Source organism: Camelus dromedarius, chromosome 5 (assembly GCF_036321535.1).
Source record: "Camelus dromedarius isolate mCamDro1 chromosome 5, mCamDro1.pat, whole genome shotgun sequence".
NCBI lineage: Eukaryota > Metazoa > Chordata > Mammalia > Artiodactyla > Camelidae > Camelus > Camelus dromedarius.
In genome coordinates, this window is record NC_087440.1 from 56,262,335 (window position 1) to 56,287,471 (window position 25,137).

The window sequence follows — 25,137 nt, forward strand, 5'->3', positions numbered from 1 at the left end:
AGGACACCATATGGAGCTTCAGCAGCCACAGACCCTGGGACCCATGTATGTTCTCAGCGAGAAGCAGCTCAAGCACTCCAATCTCCCTCCACACGCCCAGGTCACCCAGAGGGACTTGAGAATGGAGCATCACAAACTGTACTTCCGCTCATTAGAACATCTGAATTCTATTAGAATGTTTTGGGGGAAAAAATGTATTTCCATTCAGGAGAGTGCTTACAAACACTAAGCTTCTAATGTCACTTTTAAGTTTCCATACATCTTTAAACCCACCCGTGTTTTCCTTTTGACTCGGAAGTTTCTGTCTCCTGCAATCACCACCTATCAGTGTGTTCTCCCATAAACATGAGTGTGAGCTCCATGGGAGCTGAAACCTTGTATGTCCCAAACTCAGGAGAATGTCTGGTACAGAGAAGACCCTCAAATAATCACTGAATGAATAGATACATCTTTATAATTGTTCTAGTTTTCCTAAATCCTAATGAAAGTTTAAGTGGAAACTTAATTTTGCGTAAGTTTGACACCTGAGAATCCTTTCCTATAGCCATTCTAACAGCCATTTTAATGTCTCTGAAACCATAAAAACATTACGATTTTATTATTCATGTAATTGTTAGTAATGCAGTTGGTGTCTGCTGTTTGGAGAAATTTATGGCAGGCATGAGAAGCCACAGTGGGCTTGGTTATTCTTTGAATCTCTTGAGGAGGCCGAAGCTTAAGTGTCTTCAAGGCAAATACTCATTAAATAATTACATTTCCCTGTGGAAAAAGTGAAAATCTATATGAACCTACAGAAGTCCCTTTGGCAATAATAATATTAGTGTCAGAATTGTCAAAAGAACTGAAAAATAAGATCAGTATTTAATAAGTACATAGCTAAGATACATCATAGATGAAAACACACCTAACCGGTCATTTAGCAGTGAATCCAGCCGTCCACTAATGCTGGACAGTTCCCAAGGCTTAAGTTCTTCCTTCTCTAGCTTTAAATGTTCCAAATTGGAGACTGTGCCACTTCCCTGGAAGAACTTTTCCATAGCTTGTGAGAGGTCATCATTGACAGATTTCTTGTTTCCATCTTTACTCCAAATTGGCCCGTTGGACAACCCTGGATAATTCCTTTGCCTGCCTGATGGGTGATGCCTTTTCAGACACTTGCAGGTGGTTGTCAGGTCCTTGCTCCACTGCAGACATCACAAAGGTCTTGCCTCCTTGTCTATGTCCTCGGAGACACGTTTTGATTTTACAACCTTAAACAAATTGCTTGCACAGATCTGTGTGCTGAAGCACTCTGGAAACTGATGACTAAAACTTCGCTCTTTGCAAATATGGTCCATTTTGCCTATTCAGGCTTTTTGACTTATCAGCCCCTCTAGCCACTTACTTGTTTTCCCTGTAATTCCTTAGAGAGCTAAACTGCCATCTTCAGTAAATTCATTTGAACAAATTCATTACCCTGTTCTCTTCTCCTTCTGCCATCAACCATACTAGTTGATTTGCATAAAGCCTTTTTCATTCCCAATTATTCTCTTACTTCTTTTTTTAACCAAGAGCCTAATTTACAAGGTCTTCATTACTTTATTACTAAATTACTTTACCTCATTCTTCTTGTTAAATGCCAATGTTTGGGATAGGGGAGAACGTTAAATGCACTGGCAGCCCTGTTTGAGCCACATTTAAAAGGAAATTAAAAACATGTTTTGACAGTGTTTTTAGAGATGGGGAGGGGGCAATAAATATCACCCACAGAATGAACTAGCTTACATTATGTGAGAATAAAGATGCCAGTATCATTCTTTTTTTTTTTTTTTGGCAAGGGGAGATAATCAGGTTTATTTGTTTATTTATTTTTGGAGGAGGTACTGGGGATTGAACCCAGGACATCTATGGATGCTAAGCATGCCCTCTACTGCTTGAGCTATATCCTCCCCCTCCAGTATGATCCTTAACTAAAGTGAGAGCAGGTTAGTATTCACAGTGCTTGGAGCTAGGAGAAAACTACTTGCAGTGATGGATAAATATTTTAACTCTTACATGGAGAGGACTAGAGGTATGATTTAAAGATAGTAGGGTGGTTTGTCTTGTTACACCTTGACCCCTCCCTGTCAAATTTGTCTTTGTTCTTACTTCCTTTCCAAATATTTGCAGATTTCAAAATCCTTATTGTTTCTATAACTGTTGAACAAAAAAATACACTCTTTGTGACAAAGGCAAACACAATACAAAGTGAATTTAACCATGCAGTTATGCAACATGTGTAGTTTGATACATATTATACAATATTATATCATCACTCTTGTATTCTTCCTATTAACATCTGTATTCCTATCCTTTTAGTAGAATGAGTACAGTCAACATTAGTTCATCAAGGCTTTTGACTGACTCAGTTTTGCTGGACAGTAACTGACTACAGTGACAGTGACAATAATGTTGATTATAATAAAAGAGAACATGTATTGATTACTTACTAAGCTAAGTGCTTCAATATCCACAACAATTGGGGAAATAGAAACTACTATTTTTCCTGTTTTACAGATGATGACACTAAAGCAAAAAAGGGTTAAATACCCTTCATAAGGACAAATATCTACAAATATCATGATAAAGGAGCTTGGATTCAAACCCAAACAACCAACTCTAAAGCCTGAATGCTTCACTGCTATCCGTAACTACTCCCCTGGTGAAACTAGAGGCTAATTTCTCAAATAATGAAAAACATGTACTGACTTACATTTTCTAAGGCACCTGGAAATTATATCTCTTTATTAAATAACATTGTGTGAGGGTTTCCACAATGTTAGAAGAGCAAGAGATATAGGCAAAAACCAACACAATTTGTATATGAAGCTGGGGTAAAGTTAACCAGAGCTCAGGAAAAGCTCAGAATATTCAGAAAAGATAAGCAAGATAAGCACAAAGTGCATGTCCACAAGGGAAGACACAGATGTCCCTTGGGACCAAATCCACTCAAGTTATCAATGAAAGACACAAACTGTAAACGTTCAAGACCTGCAATAAAAACTGACCTCTGGAAAGTAGTAAATTTGTCAGTCTGGATAGATCTTTGAAAGGCTGAGTAAATCTCCTAGTCCAATGCTCTGCTTACTGGTTTAAGACATATACAAATCATTTCAATGTGGGGGACTGATTCCATTTTCACCATCATCATCCTGAAGAAGTGGCAACACTAATCAAGAAAACCAAGACCTAGTCTCTTCCCCTTTAAGGTTGTGGGCTCTATTTAGACCCTCTCATGGAGCTGACAAATACGAAAGAAAGATAGTCCTGAAATTGTAATCCCCTGCAAATACTCTAAACGTGAGGGTTTGCCTCTTGTCTGACCAGGCAAATACTGTGACTCTCTTTATGCTTTCTGAACATCATATCAGCAATACACTAAAGCCAAGGCCAATCTTAAAAGTAACAAGACTTCATGGTTTATCCCATGTCCTGTTGCCCCACAATCACTTAGACAATTGCCTGTTAGAAAATGCACCACTTTATCAATCAGTGACTTTTTATCATAAGGGTTGTCTCTTTGCCAATTGTATACAATGCACCCATCCTATGATTAGTAATTACAGCTTGGGTTTATTTAGCATATCGTTTGGGGAAGAAGATACCAAACAATAGAGTAGGGTTTGCAAATACTAGTTATTTAAAAAGCCAGGGTAGCAAACAGATAGTCTAGGAATGAAGTTATGGAACAACATAGTAAGATGTTTCTGTGACACTGTTTGCTGACAAATGAAATTCTGCATACGTCAAACTGATCTTTGATCCTGTCCAGAGGAACTTTTGGCTAAAAATACCTAAAACAATTTGGTTTTACTTTTACCATCAATGACCCAGTTCCAACACATGGACCTTAAAAAACATTATTAAAATAGCTGCAGTATTTTTGAAACCTCTCCACTTTTTTTTTAATTTGTCAATTCTCTCTAGAACCATCTAGCAAAATCAAATAGAATCATTACAACTTGGATATTGGAGTAGCAGAGGCAGAATAATTCCACCAAGTAGTAATGTCAGATTTCTATGACTTCAGGCTAGAGCTGAGTACGCTGGGATATGAGGCTAAAACTTTTCCCTCTACATATTTGAAAAATTAGAATAATAGTAGTTTCCCTGCAGGTCACTTAGCCTGGTTTCCCTCTGGACACCAATACACAGGACAGCTTTTATTTTTCAGTACACCACTTTCCTTTATTCTCCACTGTTCCCTGCCCAACCCCCACTTTCCTCTGTCCCTTCTAGGACTTAACTGATACCAAATGAGTATATGGTGAGCTGTACTCATCTTACAGGTGGCAAAGATAAAGCCATTTTCAAAACAATAAAACCAGTTCTAGATAGGATTTTGCCTTTTATTTAAGGTGCATTTTCCCTCTACTGTTTGGCAAAAACATTCATTTCCAAAGGCTTTTTCTAGTCATAGTTACAGTGATGTTCAAAGTTTATTGGGCAGGGAACACACAGTTACCTTTTCAACCTTTCTAATTTTTATTGGATTCTAAGCTCCCACATCTTGGCCCTTGGGCATTTTCCTTGATAAAGCCCTCCTACCTTCCAGTCCAACAAAGACCAAAGACTTTGGATATGAATTTTTTAAAGTAACCACTGGAGAAGAGGCTTCAATTGTATTGGCCCAACTGGCAATCTGTGGAAGGCCACACGAATTGCTCAGAGATAACGCCCTGCCTTTCACCTTGCGGTCACCAGTTTGAGTCAAGCAGAGATTAACGGTGTCCAGGGGTTGTTATCATTTGGTGATGGCTTGGGAGCTGATATGAAATAAATTGCTAGTATCTTGCGTCTACTTGCCTGAGGTCGCCCGGTTCAGGCTATTTGAGGGACCAGATCCAAATCTTAGCTGCAATGGTTACTCTAAATGGAAGCCTCTGTGCAAAGATCAAATGCTAAATAAACCATAGATTATACTTCTTCCTGCATTAATGGAAGATATCCTCTCAGACAAGGTTGGAAGTAAGCTGGGGAGTTGTGAGTGGGGGGAATGGGCAAGGTCTGCTATTCTAGACGAAAGGCCTCTAAATATTTAATTTAAATTCTATCCTGGGTCCCCTACAGGTGATTATTCCATCTGATCGTGAATTCCTCTCCTGGATGGCATAGTCATGCCCTCCTTGTGACTCAGTCAGAAGGTCCCACCTCCCTTATCTACTGTTTCATCCACTTTTGACAATCATCAAGCTCTAAGGATAATGAAAAACTTTTCAGCAGAAAAATTTGGGAATCTAGGCATGATGGGTATGTGCACACATATTTTTGTATGTGCAGAGAGAGAAAGAGACAGAACCAATTCATATTAAATGTTCTGAGATATTTAATTAGGGCCAGGTAATATTTTGTTTTTATTGTTATTATTATTTTGTTTTGATTAAAGAAGCTTTTGGATTTGAATCATTAAAATATTTGCTTAAATTTTCTACTTGACATTTCATGCATTTATACTATTAAGATAAATCTTGTCTACTGCATTTAACAACTTAGACTGTGTTATACATAAACAGACTCATAAGCAATAATTCAAATAGGCATAACCAGGTAAAATTTAGAAATAAAGGGGACTTGTAAGATTATTTTGTTTAAAGAAAATTCAAGGCTTCTAAAAGTTAAGGGTGGATTTAAATTTTACAGGGCTGCCATCTTGTCCAATTGTTACCAAGACCTACAAATAGAGTTTCCATCTCCATGTTCGCCCTTCATTCACAACCTATGCATCATAAAAACCAATGGCTCTTAACTTTGCTAATTTAGTGAAAGCTATGGATCTTCTGCCCAGAAAAAAATAACTTAATACACGGATCAAAGAAAATTCCCTATGACTGAGAAATTTCATCCATCTTCTAAAATCTATCCATGGACCACCCCCTCAAAAGGATACCTGAACCAGGGGTTAAGAATTTCTGAAAAAGATATCAACTGAGGCAACTTCTAGGAAAAGTATGTATTACATACTCCACATCTTTATCAGTGCATATGAAGAAAAGAAAAAAAAAGGACAGAAAGCAATACACCCTCTTAAAATGGGCAGAAATCAAGATTATTAGTTTAATCAAGCTAATTATTTGTCCTTGAAAATGGTGAATACATGTTTGTATCACGTTTTCCATTTCCTCTCCATCTCAGAGTCAGAGGGCCTTAGAGTGTGATTAATTTTAAGACCAAACAAGGCTGTGATTTTGGTTAAAGATAATTAACAAATAGAGTTGAACTCTTGGTAGTCTTCTAAAGCTTCAAGTGGCCAACTGAGACTAAAATTAAAAATAGAATCAATTTAATCAGCAAGAAGGAGTATTGAAAAATGAATTTTAATTAGAGACTTGGATCACTTTAAAATTTAAAAATGATTCTTCTTTTGAAAATTACCTAATTTCATTTTAGACGTATAGGTCATATATATAATTACACATATAAATATATATAATTGTCCAAAATATCTGCCTCCCATAAAGACAAAAAAAATTTACCACTTCCATAGTAATAAGAATGACTGAAAATTTCCTACCAAACGTAAGTTTTCATATTTGCTTAGATTAGTGGCCAAGAAGAACTCAGAGGAAAGCTTTACACGTGCACCCTTAGTGTTCAAAACTTTAACTCAAAATTCACTTTAGACCAATTCGTCGTCACTAGTCAAAACATACCCTGGCACGGAGTAACTCGCCCCTCCACGGGCCAGCTGGCAAGGCCTCGAGTTGCAACCGGAAGCCGCTATCAGCCCGCCGCCCAAGCCCTCTGGGGCCCGGCTGGGTGCACTTCCGCGAGGACCCCGGGATGGTGCCGGCTATGCATTTCGGACCCGGCACACTTGGTTCCGGGATTCAAACCCAGGCCCGGCGTGGGAGTCAAGAGTTACGCCAGGTCGCGAGCTCTAAGGAGAAGCCTGTTTCAGTTCCCGCGTCTTTCACCAAGAAGCTTGAGGGAGGAAGTTTGGACTTCAGAGGCGGCCCAGCGTAGGGCTGCGGTCAGAGCATGTGACGAGAAGAGCGCCCACGTCGCACTCGACCAAGGGGAATAGTTGCCTCCCGGCGTCATTACACTCACACCCTCATCAGATCCTCGTAAAGACCACAGATGCGGTTGGAGAAGGAGAAACACGCGGACCAGAGGCTCCCGGGCCTCCCCGGCTTCCGCGAGGACACACAGTGCCCTGTAGACCCAGCTTCGCCTCTGCTAGGTGGGCGCGACTCACAGTCTGCCGCTTCGCAGGGGACCTGGCGGCCGCGCAGCTTGCGGCCCCGAGCGCTGTGAGTTCGGAACCCACTTCCGGGACTAGTGCCCAAAGGCAGCATGGTTGGGGGATTGTGATTTCGATGTCCTACGCAGCTGGTCGGTAAGCTGCTCAACCACTCCAGTAACTCCCCACTGCCCCTGGTACTCTCTCCGGACTCGCCAAATGACTTTGGCTTGGGGACGCTTAGCAAGCAGGGGAAGTCCCTGGGGTGATGCCCAGGTGTACTTTGCCTCTACCCAAGGCCAGCTTTCGGAGTCTTCCGCTTAGTTTGCTGGGTGAAAGGTGGGGGTGGAGAAAGGGAACACGGTGCACTTCCCACATTTTTCATTGAAACCCGGGAACCCACTCCCTCCCTGGCGCCGCGGCAGCTGCCAGGGCTTCCTTAGCGCCGTCGACTGTGAGCAACCTGGCCGGAAGTCTTCCCCACGGGCAGCAGGAGAGCCCGGTGAGTGTTTCGGACAAGGCAGGCCTTCTCGGGACAAGCCAAGCAGCCTCTTCAGAGGCTCTGCTCCGAGGCGATTCAAGGCCGAGCGGCGCGGAAGTCCCACCAGGAAACCCCAGACTTCATATTACCCCGGCATCCCCTGAAGGTCCTCGATCTGCCTTAGCCACCGCCTTTCGGGCATCGCTCCATTAAAAGCAGACGGGAGGGGCGGTGGCTGGCGACCCGCCCCTCTTACGTCTGGAGGTGACCTTACGCCTGCAGGCAAGTTTTCCCCTCCCCTTTCCAGAACACTGTAGTAGTTAAATCCGGTTAAATGAAGAACACAGAAGTCTCCCGCTCTGCTATCGGAAGAACGCCTCTTAAGAGCATCGCCACTAAAAAGAGGTTTCGCTGTAAGCTGATAATCAGGTAGCTGTGGTCGGACACCCACTCCAGAACCTCGCTACTCAGGGGCCATGTTATCACACACGAAGTCCATTAGGCCTGAGTAATCCTCTATCAACGCATTTTAGAGCCATTTGAATGTTAAGGCGATTTTTATTAATGGCCCATGAGCCTAAAATGTGACTATTGGTTCTAGGAACAGATTTTAACAACTGTTAGCTGCTGTGAGTGATTTTCCGGTTTCAGCATAGCCTAAGGCTTCTGGAGATTCTGGTTGGGAGATTGGGGGCAAGGCCTAAGAGAGAGACTTCACCCAAAAGCTGTCTCTAAGGGGGCACTTTCTGGCCTTTACCTCGGGAACCTGCGTTGGAGGGAAAGCAGACCGGCAGGGTGCGGTAACTGCCGCTCCTGTGGCATTTGCTGGTCCCACCGTGGTTAGTTCAAGGGAGCAAAAGAAAAAGGCAATAATATAGCTGCTATAAACTGGCATCTTGTTTCTAAAGAAGCCCTCCACTAGAAATGTCGTCTAGTGATGTCAAGTGGTCTAAGAAACCTTTCATCCAAAAGACCCCTTTCCCACCTCCAAAGTAGGTGAACTAAGGCAAGGACACCAGAGAGGGTGGCAGAGGATTCCACCTAATTCTTGGACAGCTTTTTTTTTTCCCCCTTTTTTTCCCTTGTGGTGCTGAAACAGAAGTCAATTCAGACTTTGGCCATTTACCATTATACTTGCTGTGAGATTTTCTTTTTTCTTTGTTGTTTTTCCCCACAAATATATGTTGCCTTCCACTAAGAATTGGAGGTAAAGGGGTGAGGGAGATTAAGGAATAAAAATGAGTCATAGACGTCATGCTGTGCGACTTTCCCTCTAGGAGAAAAACAAAATTCGAAGCTGACCCTCCCCCTAGTGATGGTCTGACCACTCTGGCACCTGCAGTTATCTTTGACCAAATGAGTTGGACTTGGTAGGGCTCCTTTATTTGAATTTGCTTACTGTTTGTTTGCTGTTGACCGCGGGTTGGTTTTTAAATATAAAACACACCGCTTGCAAAGAGAGGAAGTCTGGCTGATTCTCTTTAGAACTGGGGGCGCCTCCCTTGCTTGTGGGGACTGCTGCATAGTAGAAGGCCTTTCAAACGCATGCCTGCTTGCTTCTCTTCAGCCACTTCTGCATACAGAAGCTTCCTCCAGCCCCCGTGTTGAGTTCCCTTTCCTTCGAACTGCTTCCACCAGAAAAACTGCCCTTTACAGTGTCCAAAGTTCGTTTTAATCAGGTTAAAACCGAAAACCCACTTATTATTTTAAGGCCTTGTGTTGCTATTAACAGGCAGTTTGGAAGAGGTGCTCCAAGCAATCCTATACAATGTGTCTCAATACACTGGAGCACTACGGTTTCACATGTAATGTTAATTCTGTCCGAGACAAATCCCATAATCTGTGCAGTTTCAGAGCCTAATACTGAAAAACATCGGGGTAGGTTTTGTTTGGGGTTTTGCTCTCTCCGTCCCAGCGTAAAGTCCCAGGGGCTCCCCGTCTTTTGTATCATGCTAGCCCAAGGGCGGAAATGGGGCGACTAGGGGGATCAGGTTTTATCAGGGCATGCTGCGCTTACAGGGCTCTGGCCGTTGAGAGAAAAAGAGGTGTTGAAGGCACTGGTCGCAGATCTGGGCATGCAGATGCGTGACTGGGGAGTGGGCCCTTTTGTGGTACCAGGGGGAGAGCGAGCTGTTCTACCTACAGGTTTGGAAGGAAGGCGTGAAGCAGGCTGAGGTCGTGGCTGACCCCGACCCTGCATCTTCGCATTTTGGTTGTTTTCTACGACTTCAGCTTCCATTTGTGTGGGATGCGCTTGTCTCCCGCCGACTCCTTTGTTTCTATTTTGCATGATTAAAACACGTCTCTGTATGCTAAAACCACCGCCTTATACTGGCCACCAGGTTTTGGGTTACAGCTGTGTCCGGTGAACAACAGCGGGGTTTTCGCCGAGTTTTGGATGCGGGTTCAAACCTGTGGTGAGCGCGCCGACGTTGGCCGCCCGAGCGCCCGCTTCTGGTTAAGTGGAGGCGGGCGCAGCACTGCGGCCCGGCCCTGCAGGTAACCGGAACCAGCTGCCCAGCGCGGCCCCCCGACGCCAGAGGCACGGTTCCCGGCTCCAGGACCGGCCTCTGGCCTTCAGGGCGGTTGAGTGCTGCGCAGGGTCAGAAAAGGAAAGGCTGGGCACTCGGTTTAAAAACGGAAATCTAGAGGCGTCGGAGACAAGGAATGAGCCAAGGGTAACTGAGAGTCCCCAGGCTCCCCGCTGAAAGCCTCAGCTCAGAGCCGAGGACCCCCAGGGAGCGCGCAACACCGAACACAAGTCCCCTAGACCCACTTGCCGAAGCCCCTCGCTTTCCTGGAGGGTCCGTGGGGCCCGAGGCGGGTCCAACTGGACCCCTATGTCGGCGCCACGTCCGCACGGGGCACCGGAGGCCAAAGGCAGGGTGGGAGTCCCCGCCGTGGCGGCGGCAGCGGCGGCCTCGCCCTTCGCCGCCAGTAGGAGATCGAGCCGTCTGCGGCGCTTCCTCCCGGGAGACGAGGACAGCGAGAGGCAGCGGGCCCCGCCAGGCCCGCTTTCGCCTCCCCGGCCCCCTCTCCGGGGCCGGGCGGGCCCAGCTCGTCATCGTCCCCTTAGGTCCCGGCTTCCGTTCGCTTCCCGGCCGGGCCACGCACACGCGCCCGGAGCCCGAGAGGCCTGAGGTCCGGGCCGCGAGGTGGGCCGCGGCTCGGCCGAGGTTCCGTCTAGAGCCGGAGTCTGACCAGAGGGAGGGGAAGCCGGAGGACCAGCGCCTCAAGGCCGCCCCTGCCCAGCTCTGCGGGCCGAGTGGGGCCCAACTGGCGGCGCCAGCCTGGAGAGGCACTTGGGCTTCGGCCCCAGGTCGGGCTCCTCGGGGGCGGAGATGGGAGTGCTTTTCCCGGAACTCCGAGTAGACAGTCGAGATTTAGAAAGCACAGCTCTGAAAAGTCTCCACGGATTCGGCGGGAGCACGAGCCGCGCCTGGGCCCGCACCTCAGCGCCGCGTCCTTGCGGCCCCGCCGCCCCGCCCGGGCCTCTGGGGCTGAGGGTAGGGACAGCCACAGGAAACGTGAGATTAGAGGGAAAAGAGTGGGAGAGGAGTTGGCCATTGTCGAAAACTCGGAGGTTTCGAAAGCCGGAACCTAATTGACTTGATTGGATTTCTCTTCTTATCTTGAAGGGAAGAAATACTCCTGAGTTGAAATACAAAGGGCCCAGAATCTTTGTGGGAAAGATAAAGGTTTGGGACAACAGATCTTTGTAAGGCAAACTACCCCACCCTCACCTGCACCCCTCAGAACGAAGATTACATCAACGTTCAAGTCTTTGTTGGTCGCCAATATGCAGTTGAAGTAGCTCCTGACGCCTGTAGGGGGTGGCGTCATTTCAGTACCAAGTATCGTCCTTATTGGGCTTAAGGCCTGGGTTAGGCGCGGTGACCGGAACCCTCTGGACGTGTGAGCCTGCGCTAGCTCCACGCCTCCCTTCCCCTCCCTCCGTTGCCTGCAGTCAGGGGGAATTCATTTCTACTTCGTCGTCAATTCAAAGGGATTTAACTCCGTGGTCTGTTAAACGAAGTTGTGCAAAGGTGATGGAAAAATTAGTTTCAGAGGGGGCTCAGCGCTTTTTTCTTAAGTCCGCCTTTTTTTAAAGTACCGGGGGGAAAAACCTAACAGCGTTATTTGCTGAGTAGTCCGATGTTTGTCGTCATTATTGTTTTTCAAGAGAGGGTGATCTTTCCTGACCCTTTGTGGGGCATCCTGAAAACTGAAGGCAGTATGAGAAATTATTTTGGATCTGCTTTACTGTGCACGAGAAAAGCTGGGAGAATAAGACCCAGTATCTGGTAAACTAGATTTTGTCTCAAGCCCCAGTTTCACCCCACTGTAAACTACTGTAGGGTGAAGATTATCAGTAGGTAGTGGGAAACCTTGCCGTCAAGTTTTGCCTCAATCAGTGGGTGTCAACTATTCCATTACCTTTAGCAGCAAAACAAAAACAATTATTAGACAAGATCATGTAGGGTTCAAAAGAGCAGGAGCAGTCAGAGATGGGAAAATTAGCCAGAAAACAAAATGGTTGCAACTGCTAACATTCATTTTAAAAGTTACAATCAAGAGTCACTTAATTTTGGTCAAATGTAAGAGCATAAGTAGTTTAAAATTAAATTAAAGATTGCTTTTACCTGAGGAGCACCAAATCATTGGCCCATTTGTCTTTTCTGATGATTGGTTTACAAAATACAGGTACAATTGAGAAAGGACCTTTTTTTCCCCATCTCAGCACTTTAAAAAAAAAAAAAAAAGGTGCCTTATGTTCAACTACTGAAATTATAGGTTTTAAAACTTTTCTGAAACTCTTTTGTTCAGAAATCATTTCTGCCTGAATTGCTTTCAGATTCTGATTACATTCCCTCTCATGTTTACTTCAGATTTTTTTTGGAAGTTAAAAAAAAAAAATCCCCTTAAATAAGAGAACAGAAACAAGGAATTCTTGACATTCTCATTTTCTCTGAGGTATTGCAGCTTATCCCTGCTTGCTTAAAAACATTGGTCTATGTTAAAACATACTAGTATAGTGCCTAAGAAATCCTTAGGGTATATGGCAGAGAGGGAAAAGCAAGGAGAACTTTCAATTGTTAGCTTGTCTATACTCAATGTCAGAACAGTCCTGATGAAAGTCACAAAAAGTTTACATATGGTCAATCATATCTAGTACACTCATAGATTAGACAAAAAAAAAAATTTTTTTTTAAATAAAGTATGCCAATTCTCTCTCTGACCCAAGAAAAACATGTTTCAGGAAGGAGTGGGCTTCTCATTCATAGACAGTGGTATTAAATTAAACTGGACCCAATGTTGTGCTAGAACCATTTTAATATAATTATACATATCTGCCAAATCCAGGAAGAAAAGGTTTATGCATATATAACTTTTCCAGTTAACATCTGCAAGCATAAACATCAATGATCTCAGTTTATAAATTCATCAGGGTCAGAGCAATTGACCAATGTCTCTTTACTGCTAGGCTTACCCAACAGTAAATTACAGGTGAATTAGTGTCCTTTTGCTTCTCTTCTCTCACTCTCCTTGTCCAGAGACATTTTGTTGTAAAGTTTCAGTGCAGCTCACCTCCAGCCAAAGGTAATCTTTAGATAAGTACTCAGTTGCTCTGAATTTACTTATAATTATAACCTATTTAATCACAGAAGAACCCCTGCAGAGGTGGAGTTCAAGGTTGCATACAATAACAGGAGATCACAGTTTTGAAGTCTAGCACAGATTAAAAACCACAGATGTACCATTTATATAAGACACACACTGATTGTCTCTTAAACTACATATTGACTCCTTATCAACATTATGTTTTAAATAAAGTAGTGCATCTAGGACAATCAGTCGCACAATTCACACAGCCCTGAAAAGTTTTTCAGTGCCAACTACCAGTTGGTCATGAAACGTGAGTGAGCTTGAGACACTGTCCATTCCTAAGATTCAACCAAGGATTGGCTAAAATACTGGAACACCTCTGCTTCAGAAGGCTGTGTCCTTCCCTCCTTTGCCTCACAATTTAGTTTTGTTTGTTTTTGGTGGTGTTTGGTTGCACATGGCTAGAATGCTTTTGATCACTTTGCAAATCAGGAAAACCAATGATCTAAAACTATGACGGATCTTAAGTAGATTGGTTTGTCCATTTCAGGTTGCTGGTTGGTAGGCCCCTCTAAGGCCGTTCGTTTTTCCTTCTATGCCTCCTGGGACATTGATCAGAAGATGAGTCTGAGCATCATACCATCTAACTTTTTCAACCAATGCCTGGCTAAAACTGGAATGTCCAGCCCAGTATATTTAAAAATCACCCACAAAAAGAGGTTCTACAGGTCTTCACAAAACCTGGAATTTCCACGAGGATGTCTGATCTTTATAATCCAAGCAGTCAGCATTGAAGTTAAGCTTCCAGGAGGCAGTTTGGTCCTTATAATCCAAGCAATCAGTGGTTGAGTTAAAACCCAAGCTTGAAGCTCCATATCCCTGGGTGGAAAGAGAAGCTGGGGACTGATTGAGATGGCTGGTGACTGCATTGGTACCCATGGGACTGAGTGTGGTCCCTGGTCCAGGAAGCTGGTGATGCATAGGGGTCAAATAAGATCCACAGTCCATGCCCCCAAAGTAGGAAGTTGAGCCAGCATATCCTTGACTATAACCTGAAGCCTGAGTATAGGTCATGGGATAGGACCTCTGCATGCAGGAAGAGGAGGTGGACAAGGGATCTGACAGTGGGGAGATGGAAGCTGGGCTCCAGATAGACACAGGAGCACTGCTGCTGGAAATGGCTGGGACTGAGGTGCTAGAGGGGGGAGTGAATTGGCCACTTGTTCCACTCTCTGAACTCACTTCCCGAGCAGGAGATGTCTTCTTTTTGGCAGGTCTCACTTTGTTTTGACCTCCATTCTGCTGTTGCTGCTGCTGTTGGCGGCACTTAGCTCTTCGATTCTTAAACCATACCTTGAAGGGAAAGAAATTTCTTTAACATGGTTTCAACAGCTCCTTAAGGAAAAGAGTGGCTCCCAGATTATAAATCTGTCCTAGATGGGCAGGTGAGCTAGACAGACAATCTCTCCTGCCACTGAAAACTCTCATAGATGCTCTTGGAAGTATAAGACAGTTAGGGAGGCTCTATCTAAAAGCACTTGACCCTGCTTTACTCCCAGCTCAGAACAATAAAATTTTAAGATAATCACCCAAATCATATGGCTAAAAATTCTCTACTTCACTTTCCTCTTACTTCATCTCAAATACACACATACACATACACTCAGCTGCATTTTGGAACACTTGTCACAATGGAATAGAATGTATCTGTCTTTTGGGAAGAAACAAGAGAAGTGAGGGGAAACACTTCTGTTGTTATATGCCAGCAAGAACAGCCTAAATTCAAGCAGTTTACAGTCCATCCTTTAGGGAGCAAATGTTAATATGTAAGTTTGTTCCATCACTCTACTTTCTGTCTCTCCTAGACTCACAAAAGAAAGCTTCCAGGAGAAGTGATTCTGTTGAGGAAGAAGGTCTGAAAGCTACTATTTGCCAAAACCTTCTTTATGGTAAGTGGAGTTACTTGTACGTATTCTGCTTTGAGCTCAAGGACAGATTTCTCTCCTAGTGTCAACTCTGAGACTGAAGCTATGCCATTAGGGTAATGCACAGATTGTTTCCTGTATCAGGTGTGTTGGCTTGTCACCTTTGCCTCCGGGTGTAACTTTGAAATTCTCTTTACCAGCCTTTTTCGTGTTCTGCAATGATGGAGCTGTGTTTGGTGTGTGAGGGCTTGTTAGAGAAACTACCAACATTTTCTGGGCAAAACTACTTAGTTGTCCTCTTGAATGAGCTCTCCACATGGGTGTCTTAACTGTGGTAAAAATGGTGCCACCAAAACTGAGCACAAACTATCAATCATTCAGGGCCATTTATTTTTGTTCAGTAAACAATTTAAGCCTTACAAGTGCTAAAACTTCTATCCTGCTTTGATCAAGCCTTTTTTTGATTTGTAGCTCATGCTGATGTGTCCTAGCTGAAGGGGAGTCCAGGTGTATATGTAGTTTAGGTGCTAAACATTCCAGAGAACTCTATATAGGCTTGCATTCCAGAAAGTTGGAGTTTACTTTCCTCTCCAGCTTAAGGTCAAGTTAAGGGGGACTAAGGGAAGTGGGGGAAGGTATCACAGGATATTATATTGATATTTTATCTGGTAAATGGCTCAGACCTAGCAAATTCTGTTCAATCTCTAAGAAGTCAAAGAAAATACTCTTATTGTGTAATTTCTTCTACCACCAAACTGATATGTGACCTTGAGCAAGTCATTTACTTCTATTCCTTCATCTGTAAAAATACTGGGGCTATCCAGGAGCTATGCTTCTTTTGCCCCTCAAAATAAATAAGATTGGGGCAGGGGGTGGGATTTCCAATAGGAGAAGGGAAATAGTAAAATACTATGTGACTATACTTGAAATCTACCAAGGTGGAGTTTCTGTCCACCAGGGTTTCAAGGGTTCTAGGGCTGTGCTTTATCACCAGTCTTACCTTGCAACCTGGGCTGGGAGACTCTTGCTTATAGGATTGGGTGGGACTGGAGGGACAAAAAGGGGCACAAGGAGAAATCAGACACTCGGGGCCTTGAGAGAAGAGTTTACTGGCTTCTGATGAAGTGTTTAGTTTCAAGCCTTCCTTTGGTCCTCTCCAAGACCTGGGACTCTCCTGGATCCTCAACATACACCATGCTGGGGGAGGAGGGGCACAGTCAGGAAGGATGATTCAGTCTACATCTGCCCTACCTGCACCCTGGACTCAGGCAAGTTGATTTTCAGCGCCACCTCCTCCCGCATGAAGATGTCTGGGTAACGGGTCTTAGCAAACAGTGCTTCCAGCACATCTAGCTGGGCCCGGGTGAACGTCGTCCTCTCCCGCCGCTGTTTCCGAGGGGTGGCTGCGGGACAAGAAGCCCAGGGCCCTTTAGGGTGGGGGAGCAGTTTCTCAGTCATAGGGGTCTCTGTGGGTGTCCGACTCTCCCCACCCCCACACCACCGCACTCCCCTGGTCTCGCATCCGTACAACCCGGAGCCTACCCATGTGGTCCCCACACCACCTCCCCGACCTCGGCTTCTCCCAAAGACACTGCCTTCCCAGGGGAGCCCCCACCCACTCCGTCTGCGGTTGTAGATCGCTCCAGAGCTTTCCTTTGAAAGCTAACAAACCAAGTGAAATAAAAGCAAGACAAAAAACAAGAACTATCCAAAAATCAACACCTAAACTGCAACACAAAAACTCCATTCCGTGAAGTCAAAGAATCCTCGAGGACCAGGAGCTCGAATTGATAGGGCAAATCTCAATCCTACCTGAGATCCAGGCTTTTAGGACTCCAAAGGCCTTTGTCCCTCCATCTTTAAAATGGGGGCATATTTTATAATTATCCTTCTACCAGGGTTTTGAAAAAAAGATCTGATCAGAAAGGAAAGCACTTGCACCTGGGGTAAATCACACTTCTAGGGATTAGAGGAGTAGGGCCTGGAGGTCAGAGGGGAAGTCCCAGGCGTGGCAGGGAGAATTTACTGGGAGAAACCTGGCTTTGCCAAGAGAGCACTCCTGAAGAATTGAACCTCGAGATATGGACAGGGGCCTCTCACCCAAACGACAAGGGCAGTAACCTTCCTTGCCCCACTCCAATATGTGTCTCCTATTCACTCCAATTAAGAATAGAAAGATGTGATGTTCTGGAAGCATTGTAGATCCACCTACTCCCTTTCCCCAGCCCCCTCTCCTTGGCCGGTAAATGCCCTGGTGCTTTGAGCTGCTTCTCAGAAGGAAAACCCAGTGGGGACTTTGCCTGGAGCTGGGGTGAGGGCGACATGACGGCCAATCCTGGTTCTCTAGGGGAAAGGGTGTCACATCCCCGAGGAGCGAGTGTCGAGAAAGGTAGGCCAGGAGTGCCGCGGGGCTCACTTACCCGGGTAGCCCACCGAGGGGTGCAGCAAGTCCATGCCCGAAGTGGTCAGACTCAGCCCATTGACTGCATAAGGCGGTTGCTTAAGATAAGACATCATGCTAAGGTTGTTTGGAGGCGCAAAGTCAGCCCAAATCTGGGGGACCCAGCCGGAAGGTCTCACTTCGCCCGGGATGGACAGATTCAAGGTCCTTGGTGGGTTCCAAGTGGTGGAACTAAGGCAAAGCAAACAAACAGAGGTGCTGGTTTACTGCTTCGGAGGATGCAGCTCTTCCACGTTCCACCACTAATTTAAAAGACCCCTAGCAATGCAGGGCAGAGACTTTTAAAGGACTTGCAGAGCCTCCTCCCACTCCCTCCTCCCCAGCTGCGCTGGAACTAGGGGAGATGGAGAGAGACCAGATAAACCTGTCTTCCCCACCCCCAGCCTAAACTTAAAAAAAAAAAAAAAAGAAAGAAAGAAAGACCCAAAGAAAGCAATTACAATCTGCCTTCCCCCCAGAACAAAACCCCACGCCTCCAAATGCACACATTGCATTCCTATCCCTACATTTGCATAGGACTCCTTGGCTGGCACTAGCTAATTGTCTCAAACAAAACTTGATTGGGGCCATTTGCAGAGACAAAGAACTCTTTGGCTAAATAAATAATGCTGATAACAAAGCCCATTGGTGAGAAACAAAGAAACAATTCAAGAAATCTACCTCTCCCCAGACTGTTGCCTTTCCAAGGCAGATTTTAATTATCTTAGCTTTTTACCACTTTCAACTGCTGCGAACCTAAAATGTCAGTGCATTTAACATCTAAAATACCAACTTGCTAAACGACAAACTTGAGAAAACTGCTCAACCACTATTATTTCACATTTGAACTCATTTCCAGTAATCATTTTCACCTAATTAGTAGTCTGGGTAATTAGATTTCGAGGTAAGTAGCAGATTTATTAGGGTTTTGGAGAACCTTGATTATATGTGTCTAAAGAACTAAAGCTAAACAAACAAGTATTTAACTTTTAATCGACACCCATCAAATATTTAAACATAGTGTGAAAAAAGTCTTCAAGTTTGGCACAGGGTTTGCTGGAAATTCTGAAGTAAAGTTAGAATCCCACCAATCAGATAATGACAGCCTCCCACATTTGCAAGTAGAAAGGATGCGCATTTGTTGTGCAAGCCGCTTCCATGTTGAGTTTGATGTGTGGAGGCTGCTGATCCTGCAGGAGGCAAATTTTCGGACATTTGGGCCCTCAGCAGCTATAGCAGAGCTTCCTGTTAACTCTAGCTCCTTTTTGCACATTTCAGTTTTGAAGAAAGTAGAAACACAAACACCCAAAGTTGTGAAACTAATAGAATTTCTCCCTACCTTTTAAGTTTCCTAAAATCCTATAAGAAAAAGAGCTCAGAGAGGGAAAAGAAAGGAAGAAAAAGAAGTTATTTACTTTATTCAGATGAATATTTCTCACTCCCCCAAGCAAAGGGATCCAGTATCAGTGCTTATAGGCTGGCTACATGCGATTCTGGCTTTTATTTTTCTAAAAGATAGCACTTATCCTGCATGGTCTCTACTTTGCAGCTTTGACACTATGAGAGATTGCTTCAAAATGGCGGATACAAGATTAGGAGAAGTTCCCTCTTACTTTTACAAAGGTCCTACGGAGTTTTAACAACTGAGTTTTCATATTTACATTGCTTAAGAGATCAAGACAAAAAGTTCTACAAATGGAACTCAGTTACTGCAACTTCTTCCTGATTTAAATTCATGGCACAAAAATTATGCTTTCCCACCCTCAGATCTAATTTAATGTAATTTCATAAATGCCCTTGTAGGAGTTTGTATTATCTCATTAGTGAAACTAATTTAGTCACTCCTACAGCAAAGATTTAATGTTTTCTCTTCTTTTCAAGACACAGTTATTCAGAGGCTGTAGAAATAATATTGCTTTAAAATATAGTCATATATTAGTTTTAATAGCCTCTAAGCTAGAGGGTTTTTTTTTCCCCCGTAGGATCTTACTATGTTGGAAAGTTCTGAACTGCTGTAGAAACAACTAAAATCATATTGGATGTACACATGAGAAATATGTAAGTGTTCTTACATGTAGAGCTCTCACCCAATTAGAAATGACTGACACATCATATATTAAAGTAGCACATTCCAACATAAAAAGCAGTTACAGGCAGAAATCACCCATGACAAAGATCCTTCTTGGAACTCCTTTGCCCTACCATCGAAAAGGCCAAAATTCCCGGCATAGACTGTTTTCATATTTACTACGGGATACATCTTTAAAAAGAAAGAAAGAGGGGAAAAAACCCAAACAAAACTACAATGTATTCTCGACAGCTAGCCAAGGTATGCGCTTTCCAAAGAGGCCTTGGACCCTTCCATCCAACTTCCAAAGCCCTGCCAGAACGCCTTTCTCGCTTCCTCTCTAAGCAGCGCCCAGAAGGGGAAAAAGAAATCCCTTTTCCAAAATATAAGCCTCAAAACGACTGCTCATGGGGTGGCCCCTGGAGAACCCCTACCTAGAAGGAGCGGGCGGCGGTCGCGCGGCGAGTCTCCGAAGACGCTCGGCACCCTCACCTCCGGGCGCGAGTGACTCGGTCCGGCGTCCCTGCCCCGCAGCCGCTCAGCCTCGCAGCCCCGGCGCCCGAGGTCCCGCTCCACTGCCCGCCCCGGGCCGCGCCGCCTTATATCTAACGGTCAATTCGTGCAATCTGTCGCTCCCCCTCCCCCCTCCCCCTTGGCTTTTTTTTTTTTTTTTTTTATCTTCCAAGGAGCTCATCTACCAGTTGCTGTGTCCTCGCTCAATAATAATTACCTCGTCCGAGAATTAATTATAATAAATGTTTTCTTGATAAACTAACGAGATAATCCGAAGGGCACACGTCCCTTAATTACAGGCCGTCGTGCTCAGCTCTGCTTCTCGTCCAGGCTGATTAATTTTCTGCATGATGGAAAGGAAACAAAACTACGCGGACTGGCGACCGGTCTGCGGCTCGGAAGACAGCGAAGAGGAAGAAGAGAGAGAAAAAGGAGATAGATGGGCAGCGCGGAAAACAGCCTGCGCGGGCCTCCCTCCGGCGAACTCGAGTGAAAGTTTCTGGCCTCAGGGAATCAAACAACGCTGCCACTCGCGAGGGAGGGAGATAGAAACGTGCCAAAAGGGTTGGCCGTGACTATTAATTATGGAAAGGAGAAAGCCCTGGTGTTAGCGCTGAGAGCAGAAGTCTTGGGGTCTACCTGCCTTTGAGGGGAGGAGTTTCCTCTCCAATTCCTCTCTTGTGCTAATAACTTTGGTGACGGGAAAAGTCCCGAGACGAGCAGGAGAAATCCTGACCCCGAAGCTTTGGGATGGAGGGAGAATTTCCAAGGGTGACCTCCCTGTCCCCTCCCCAAGCAATCCACCACTCCAAGGGCAACGCAGCTCGGCCTTCTGTCCCGGCACCCCACTTCTGTAGGTAAAGGAGGAAGAAGCCAACTCGGCATATTCTGACGGGGACTTGGGTTTCATAAAATGTGTCCTGAAACCGGACTGTGATCTCGAGTCCCTTGAACGCACCAACACGAAGATTCCTTCGGAGTTTGCGGCGCGGCACCTCGTCGAGGCCGGGTGCTGGCTGAGACCTTCTGTTGGTTCTCCCCGGGCAGATGGAGTTTGCAGGCGATCCGGCCCGCGACGCCCCGATGTCCTCCAGCCTGGGAGCGAAGCGCGAGAATGCGCATGCAGGCCCGGCCGCTGCCCCGGTCCGAGAACAAACCGGGGACCGCCTTCCCACCGGAAGGATTCCTGTCCCCAGCTTCCCGCGGCCTCGGGCGGAGCAGAGGCCAGTCACCTCCACTTCTGCCCGCCCTAGGTGCGAGCGGAGGGCTGCGCGGGGCGGCTGGGAACCATCCCCGGCAGTCACGTTGTAAAACGGCTCTTCTACGCTTTCTCGGTCTGGGACCACAACACTCAACAACCATGGGAGGGTTATGGCACTCCCAGGGTTCCCGCCTCCGACCCCGGGAAGTGGGGGTGGGGGAGAGTGATGATCAAAAAGAAAAAGAGATTTGGAGGCCCTCCGGAAGAGGCCGAGAACCTTGGTGAGCTCCTCTTGGCTGGGGGAGAGGGGGCCGAAAGGAACAAGCAGCTAGCTCTCGCGGACGAGATGCCGGCGCTCCCCACCTCCTAGGTTATCCGCTTCTGTTTCCTCTTAAGTTCATTGGGGGCAGGCTGGGGTTCGAGCGGCGGCCGCCTGCGCCCTCGACTCGCGGGCGAGCCGGGCTTCGGGGCGCGCGGGCCCTGGGATGAGCCCTTATTGTTGTTGTTGTTGTTGTTGTTGTTGTTGTTGTTACTACTACTTCTACTACTACTACTAACATCATTATCATCATCAACATCATCGTCATTCATTCATCTATCCAGCTACATCTGCATTTTTTTTTTGTCTCAGTCTCTGAAAGCGTTCTTGGGATCAATCCAAATGACCCCAACCACAGCTGATAGCCAAAACGCAAAGATCGCGGGGAGAAGCCCAGAATGGGCGTTGACATAAAACCACAAACAAAACCCCTCCAAAACACCCGACATTAGACTCGCAGATTTCCACGACGTTTTGCGGAAGCAACGACCCCAGGAGAGCTCTCCCTCCCTTTCTGCCACTCTCGACCTCATCGCTAGATAATGAATTTTCCACAGTGTTCGTTATTACACCTCAAAAATTTGCAAGAGAAAAAAAATCAGCCTTTTGAATACCTCCACGTTCGCAGAGGTGCATCGGTCGGTCTATGGGAGGTACTGGGGTGATGGCAGACAGAGAGACACATAGATATGGATATAGACGGATAGACAAGACAGACGGACACTTACCTTACAGTCACATGGGAGGTTAGAAAAAAATCAAATTATCCTTCAAAATTCCAAATAGCCAGCTATCCTAAAATAAATCAAGAGTATTGAATTAGAAACCTTGCAGTCTTCACCCTTCCATTAAAAAGTCAAAGACAACGAAAAAAATTTTTCTAAAGAATAGAAAATGAGGAAAATCGCTCGAGTTTGAAACGCGCGTGGGCCCCTCTACGATACATACAAAGTAGACGTGAGGAGGGCTTCTCTAGCGATTTTTATTTTTAATAACAGTGGAGGCTGAGTTGGAGCTGAGGTCGGTTCCGCTCTCAGGGAGATTTGCTGAGAAAGCGCCTCTCTGGCAACTTTTTGACGCAAACTCTCCAACCAATGGCAGGGAGAGAATGATTGACACATCTAAGCCAGAGGGAAAATAATAAAAACACACAACAGGGGGAGGAAAACAGGCCGCTGCTGAACGGGGGGACGAGCAGGCAACAAATCCAGGCCTCCGACATTACCAGAATGTTCTTGAAAGACACTGGGCTCTGCTTAAAATATACATTATGGGCCAGAGCATGTGAACTTATTGTATAATTAAAATGATGGACAAGGAGGCCTCTCCTTACCTTCTGAACTCTTCTTTCTTTCCTCTCTCCTCCTCTTTTTGTTTTTGCTTTTGTTTTAGGGAAGGGCAGAAAGAAAACCCGTACACCCTAAAATGGGAAGATGAAAATATTTAAGTCAAGGTTGGAGAAGGGTGAGAGTGTGGGATAACTGGGTTATCGCATTCCACGCTAGCAGTAAGTGTGTAGAACAGACGCAGAAAGCTAGTGAGACCGAAACTTAAAAATACGACTATGCTGTCTCAGACAGGGTCAGACAAAGCTGAGGGGACTCGGGAAGGGTAAAGAAAGGAGGCCTGGGAGTGAGGCGTAGGCGTTGTGGCAAGAGAGATGCAGGTACACGAGTCCAAGAACAAACTATTTGCAAAAACTCGGTGTCTTTTCCCGCTCATTACGCCCCTACAAATATCCCCCGGCCCCCGAAGCGCGAGACGCGGGCTCCAGGTTTTCGCTCAGAGTTCTTAGAGTTTTAAGAAGCCCAGGGCAGCCTGCAAAGAACCCGAACCCGAAAATTTAACCCCAGGGCCAGTTTGGGGAGACAGAGGGAGCCAGGTCAGGACTCGGGGGTGTGAGAGTGGGGTCGGGAGGATACCCGGGGAGGGAGCTAACTCGGGAGGCCCGCGCTGGAAACAGAGTCTCTGCGTTAAAACTAACGCCACCCCAGCGCCAGCCCGGGCTGGGCCTGGATCTAACTAAGCCCGCGCGACTCGAGCCTGGGGCTGGGAGCCGGGGGCTGGAAAGTGTCAGCACCCGCGGGCCGAGCGGGAGAGAACAAACACAGCCCAGTTTTAACGCCTGGCACAGAGAGCGGGACCCGACCGCTTGCAAACAGATTTGAGTCCCCAGAAAAGCAGAAATGGATTGGGCGGGGTGGGGGTGGGGGTGCAAGTGGACTGGCTGAAGGTGTGTGAATGGCGGGGTGGGAGTGGGGGTGGCGAACAGAAGACAGTTCCTGCCTCACAACTCCCAAAGCCGGAAAAGAAATATAAAATCTCTTCCTAAACACCCTCCCCTCTCCAACCACGCCACCACGGCAAGTGGGCCCAAAGAAACATCTCGCTGCTTTTAATTTGGGGACCTATGTTAATGAAGTTGGTAATTAATTCGTCGCTTTGTTGTCGGTTCTTATACTGTATGTGTAATCAAATGTGGCCGTCCTTGGGATTTACAGCAATTAACGAATTACGGGAGTGCGCACGAGGCAGCCAGCGCTCCGCAACCCGGCTGGGCTCCGGCTCCGGCTCCGGCTCGGCCTAGGGCAGGGCAGTCGGGGGCTGCGGCCAGCCTAGCAGGTGTCTCTAGAGCTTTGGGCCCCGGGGCCCCACGAGCTCTCGAGCGGCCCGGGGTCTGCCCAGCTCCTCCCGGGCCCTCCGCGACCGCTCCAGTCCGAAGAGACCCGTTGGCTGTCGCGTTCCCAGGAGTCGTGACTTTCTGGGGGCCCGGGCTGGGGGGAGGGTGAGTACGGACCTTTTTTCTCACCCCGCCCCCACTGTACTAAAACTCCTGGCAATTGCCCTGAGGCCTTTAGTGGCGGGGGGTGGGTGGCCGACAAATGCCCCAGGCGGTCTGGCCCCTGCGGCACAGGTAGGGATCGCTGGGTCGGAGTCACCGTACTTTTGGTGAAGGAAGGGCAAATCCACTCGGATGTCCTGAGCCAGAGCCCCCTTCCTACCCGAAGAAAAAAGTGTTTTTCCCAATTTGATCACATTGATGTTTAAAGCATCAAAGAACGAAAGCGGAAAATGGTCGTTGTGTGTCTGGCGGAGGGGAAGGGCCGGAGGGAGGCCTTGGGGACAGTGGGGGCGGGGTGGGGTTAAGAAATAACAGAACGCGGGCTTGTGATCTCCACAAAGTGAAAATTTTTAGACTGGAAGATCTGTTGTGAGGTCCGGAGCCGTGGGAAACCCCTCCAACCCGATGTCCTCTCGTGGCAGGGGCAGCTGAATCCCCCTGAAAAGTCTCCCGTTCAGTTCGACTGGGGCAGATTTCGGCGCCTTGGGGGCGTGGGAGGGCTTTTCCCTTTCCAGCGGCCCGGAGCAGACAACTCCTGCT

The 25,137-nt window shown here is 46.3% G+C and overlaps 1 protein-coding gene across 1 annotated transcript; it reads right to left on the reverse strand.

The window, feature by feature from the left end:
- Window positions 1-13,041: 13,041 nt before the first annotated feature.
- OTX2 (orthodenticle homeobox 2) lies at window positions 13,042-17,851 on the reverse strand. Its single transcript, XM_010982963.3, has 3 exons — window positions 17,635-17,851; window positions 16,466-16,617; window positions 13,042-14,642 (listed from the first exon to the last, which is right to left on the reverse strand). The coding sequence occupies exons 1-3, from the start codon at window positions 17,729-17,731 to the stop codon at window positions 14,022-14,024; spliced, it is 870 nt and encodes a 289-aa protein (XP_010981265.1). The 5' UTR covers window positions 17,732-17,851; the 3' UTR covers window positions 13,042-14,021.
- Window positions 17,852-25,137: the final 7,286 nt, after the last annotated feature.

What these genes read in the sequence shown, in the direction of transcription:
- OTX2 (XM_010982963.3), bottom strand. Translation starts at nt 17,731, where the DNA reads ATGATGTCTTATCTTAAGCAACCGCCTTATGCAGTCAATGGGCTGAGT. An exon ending in CCCCTCGGTGGGCTACCCGG is followed by an intron (nt 16,618 to 17,634) that starts GTAAGTGAGCCC and finishes CTTGTCCCGCAG; the next exon opens with CCACCCCTCGGAAACAGCGG. An exon ending in TGCCTGAGTCCAGGGTGCAG is followed by an intron (nt 14,643 to 16,465) that starts GTAGGGCAGATG and finishes TTTCCCTTCAAG; the next exon opens with GTATGGTTTAAGAATCGAAG.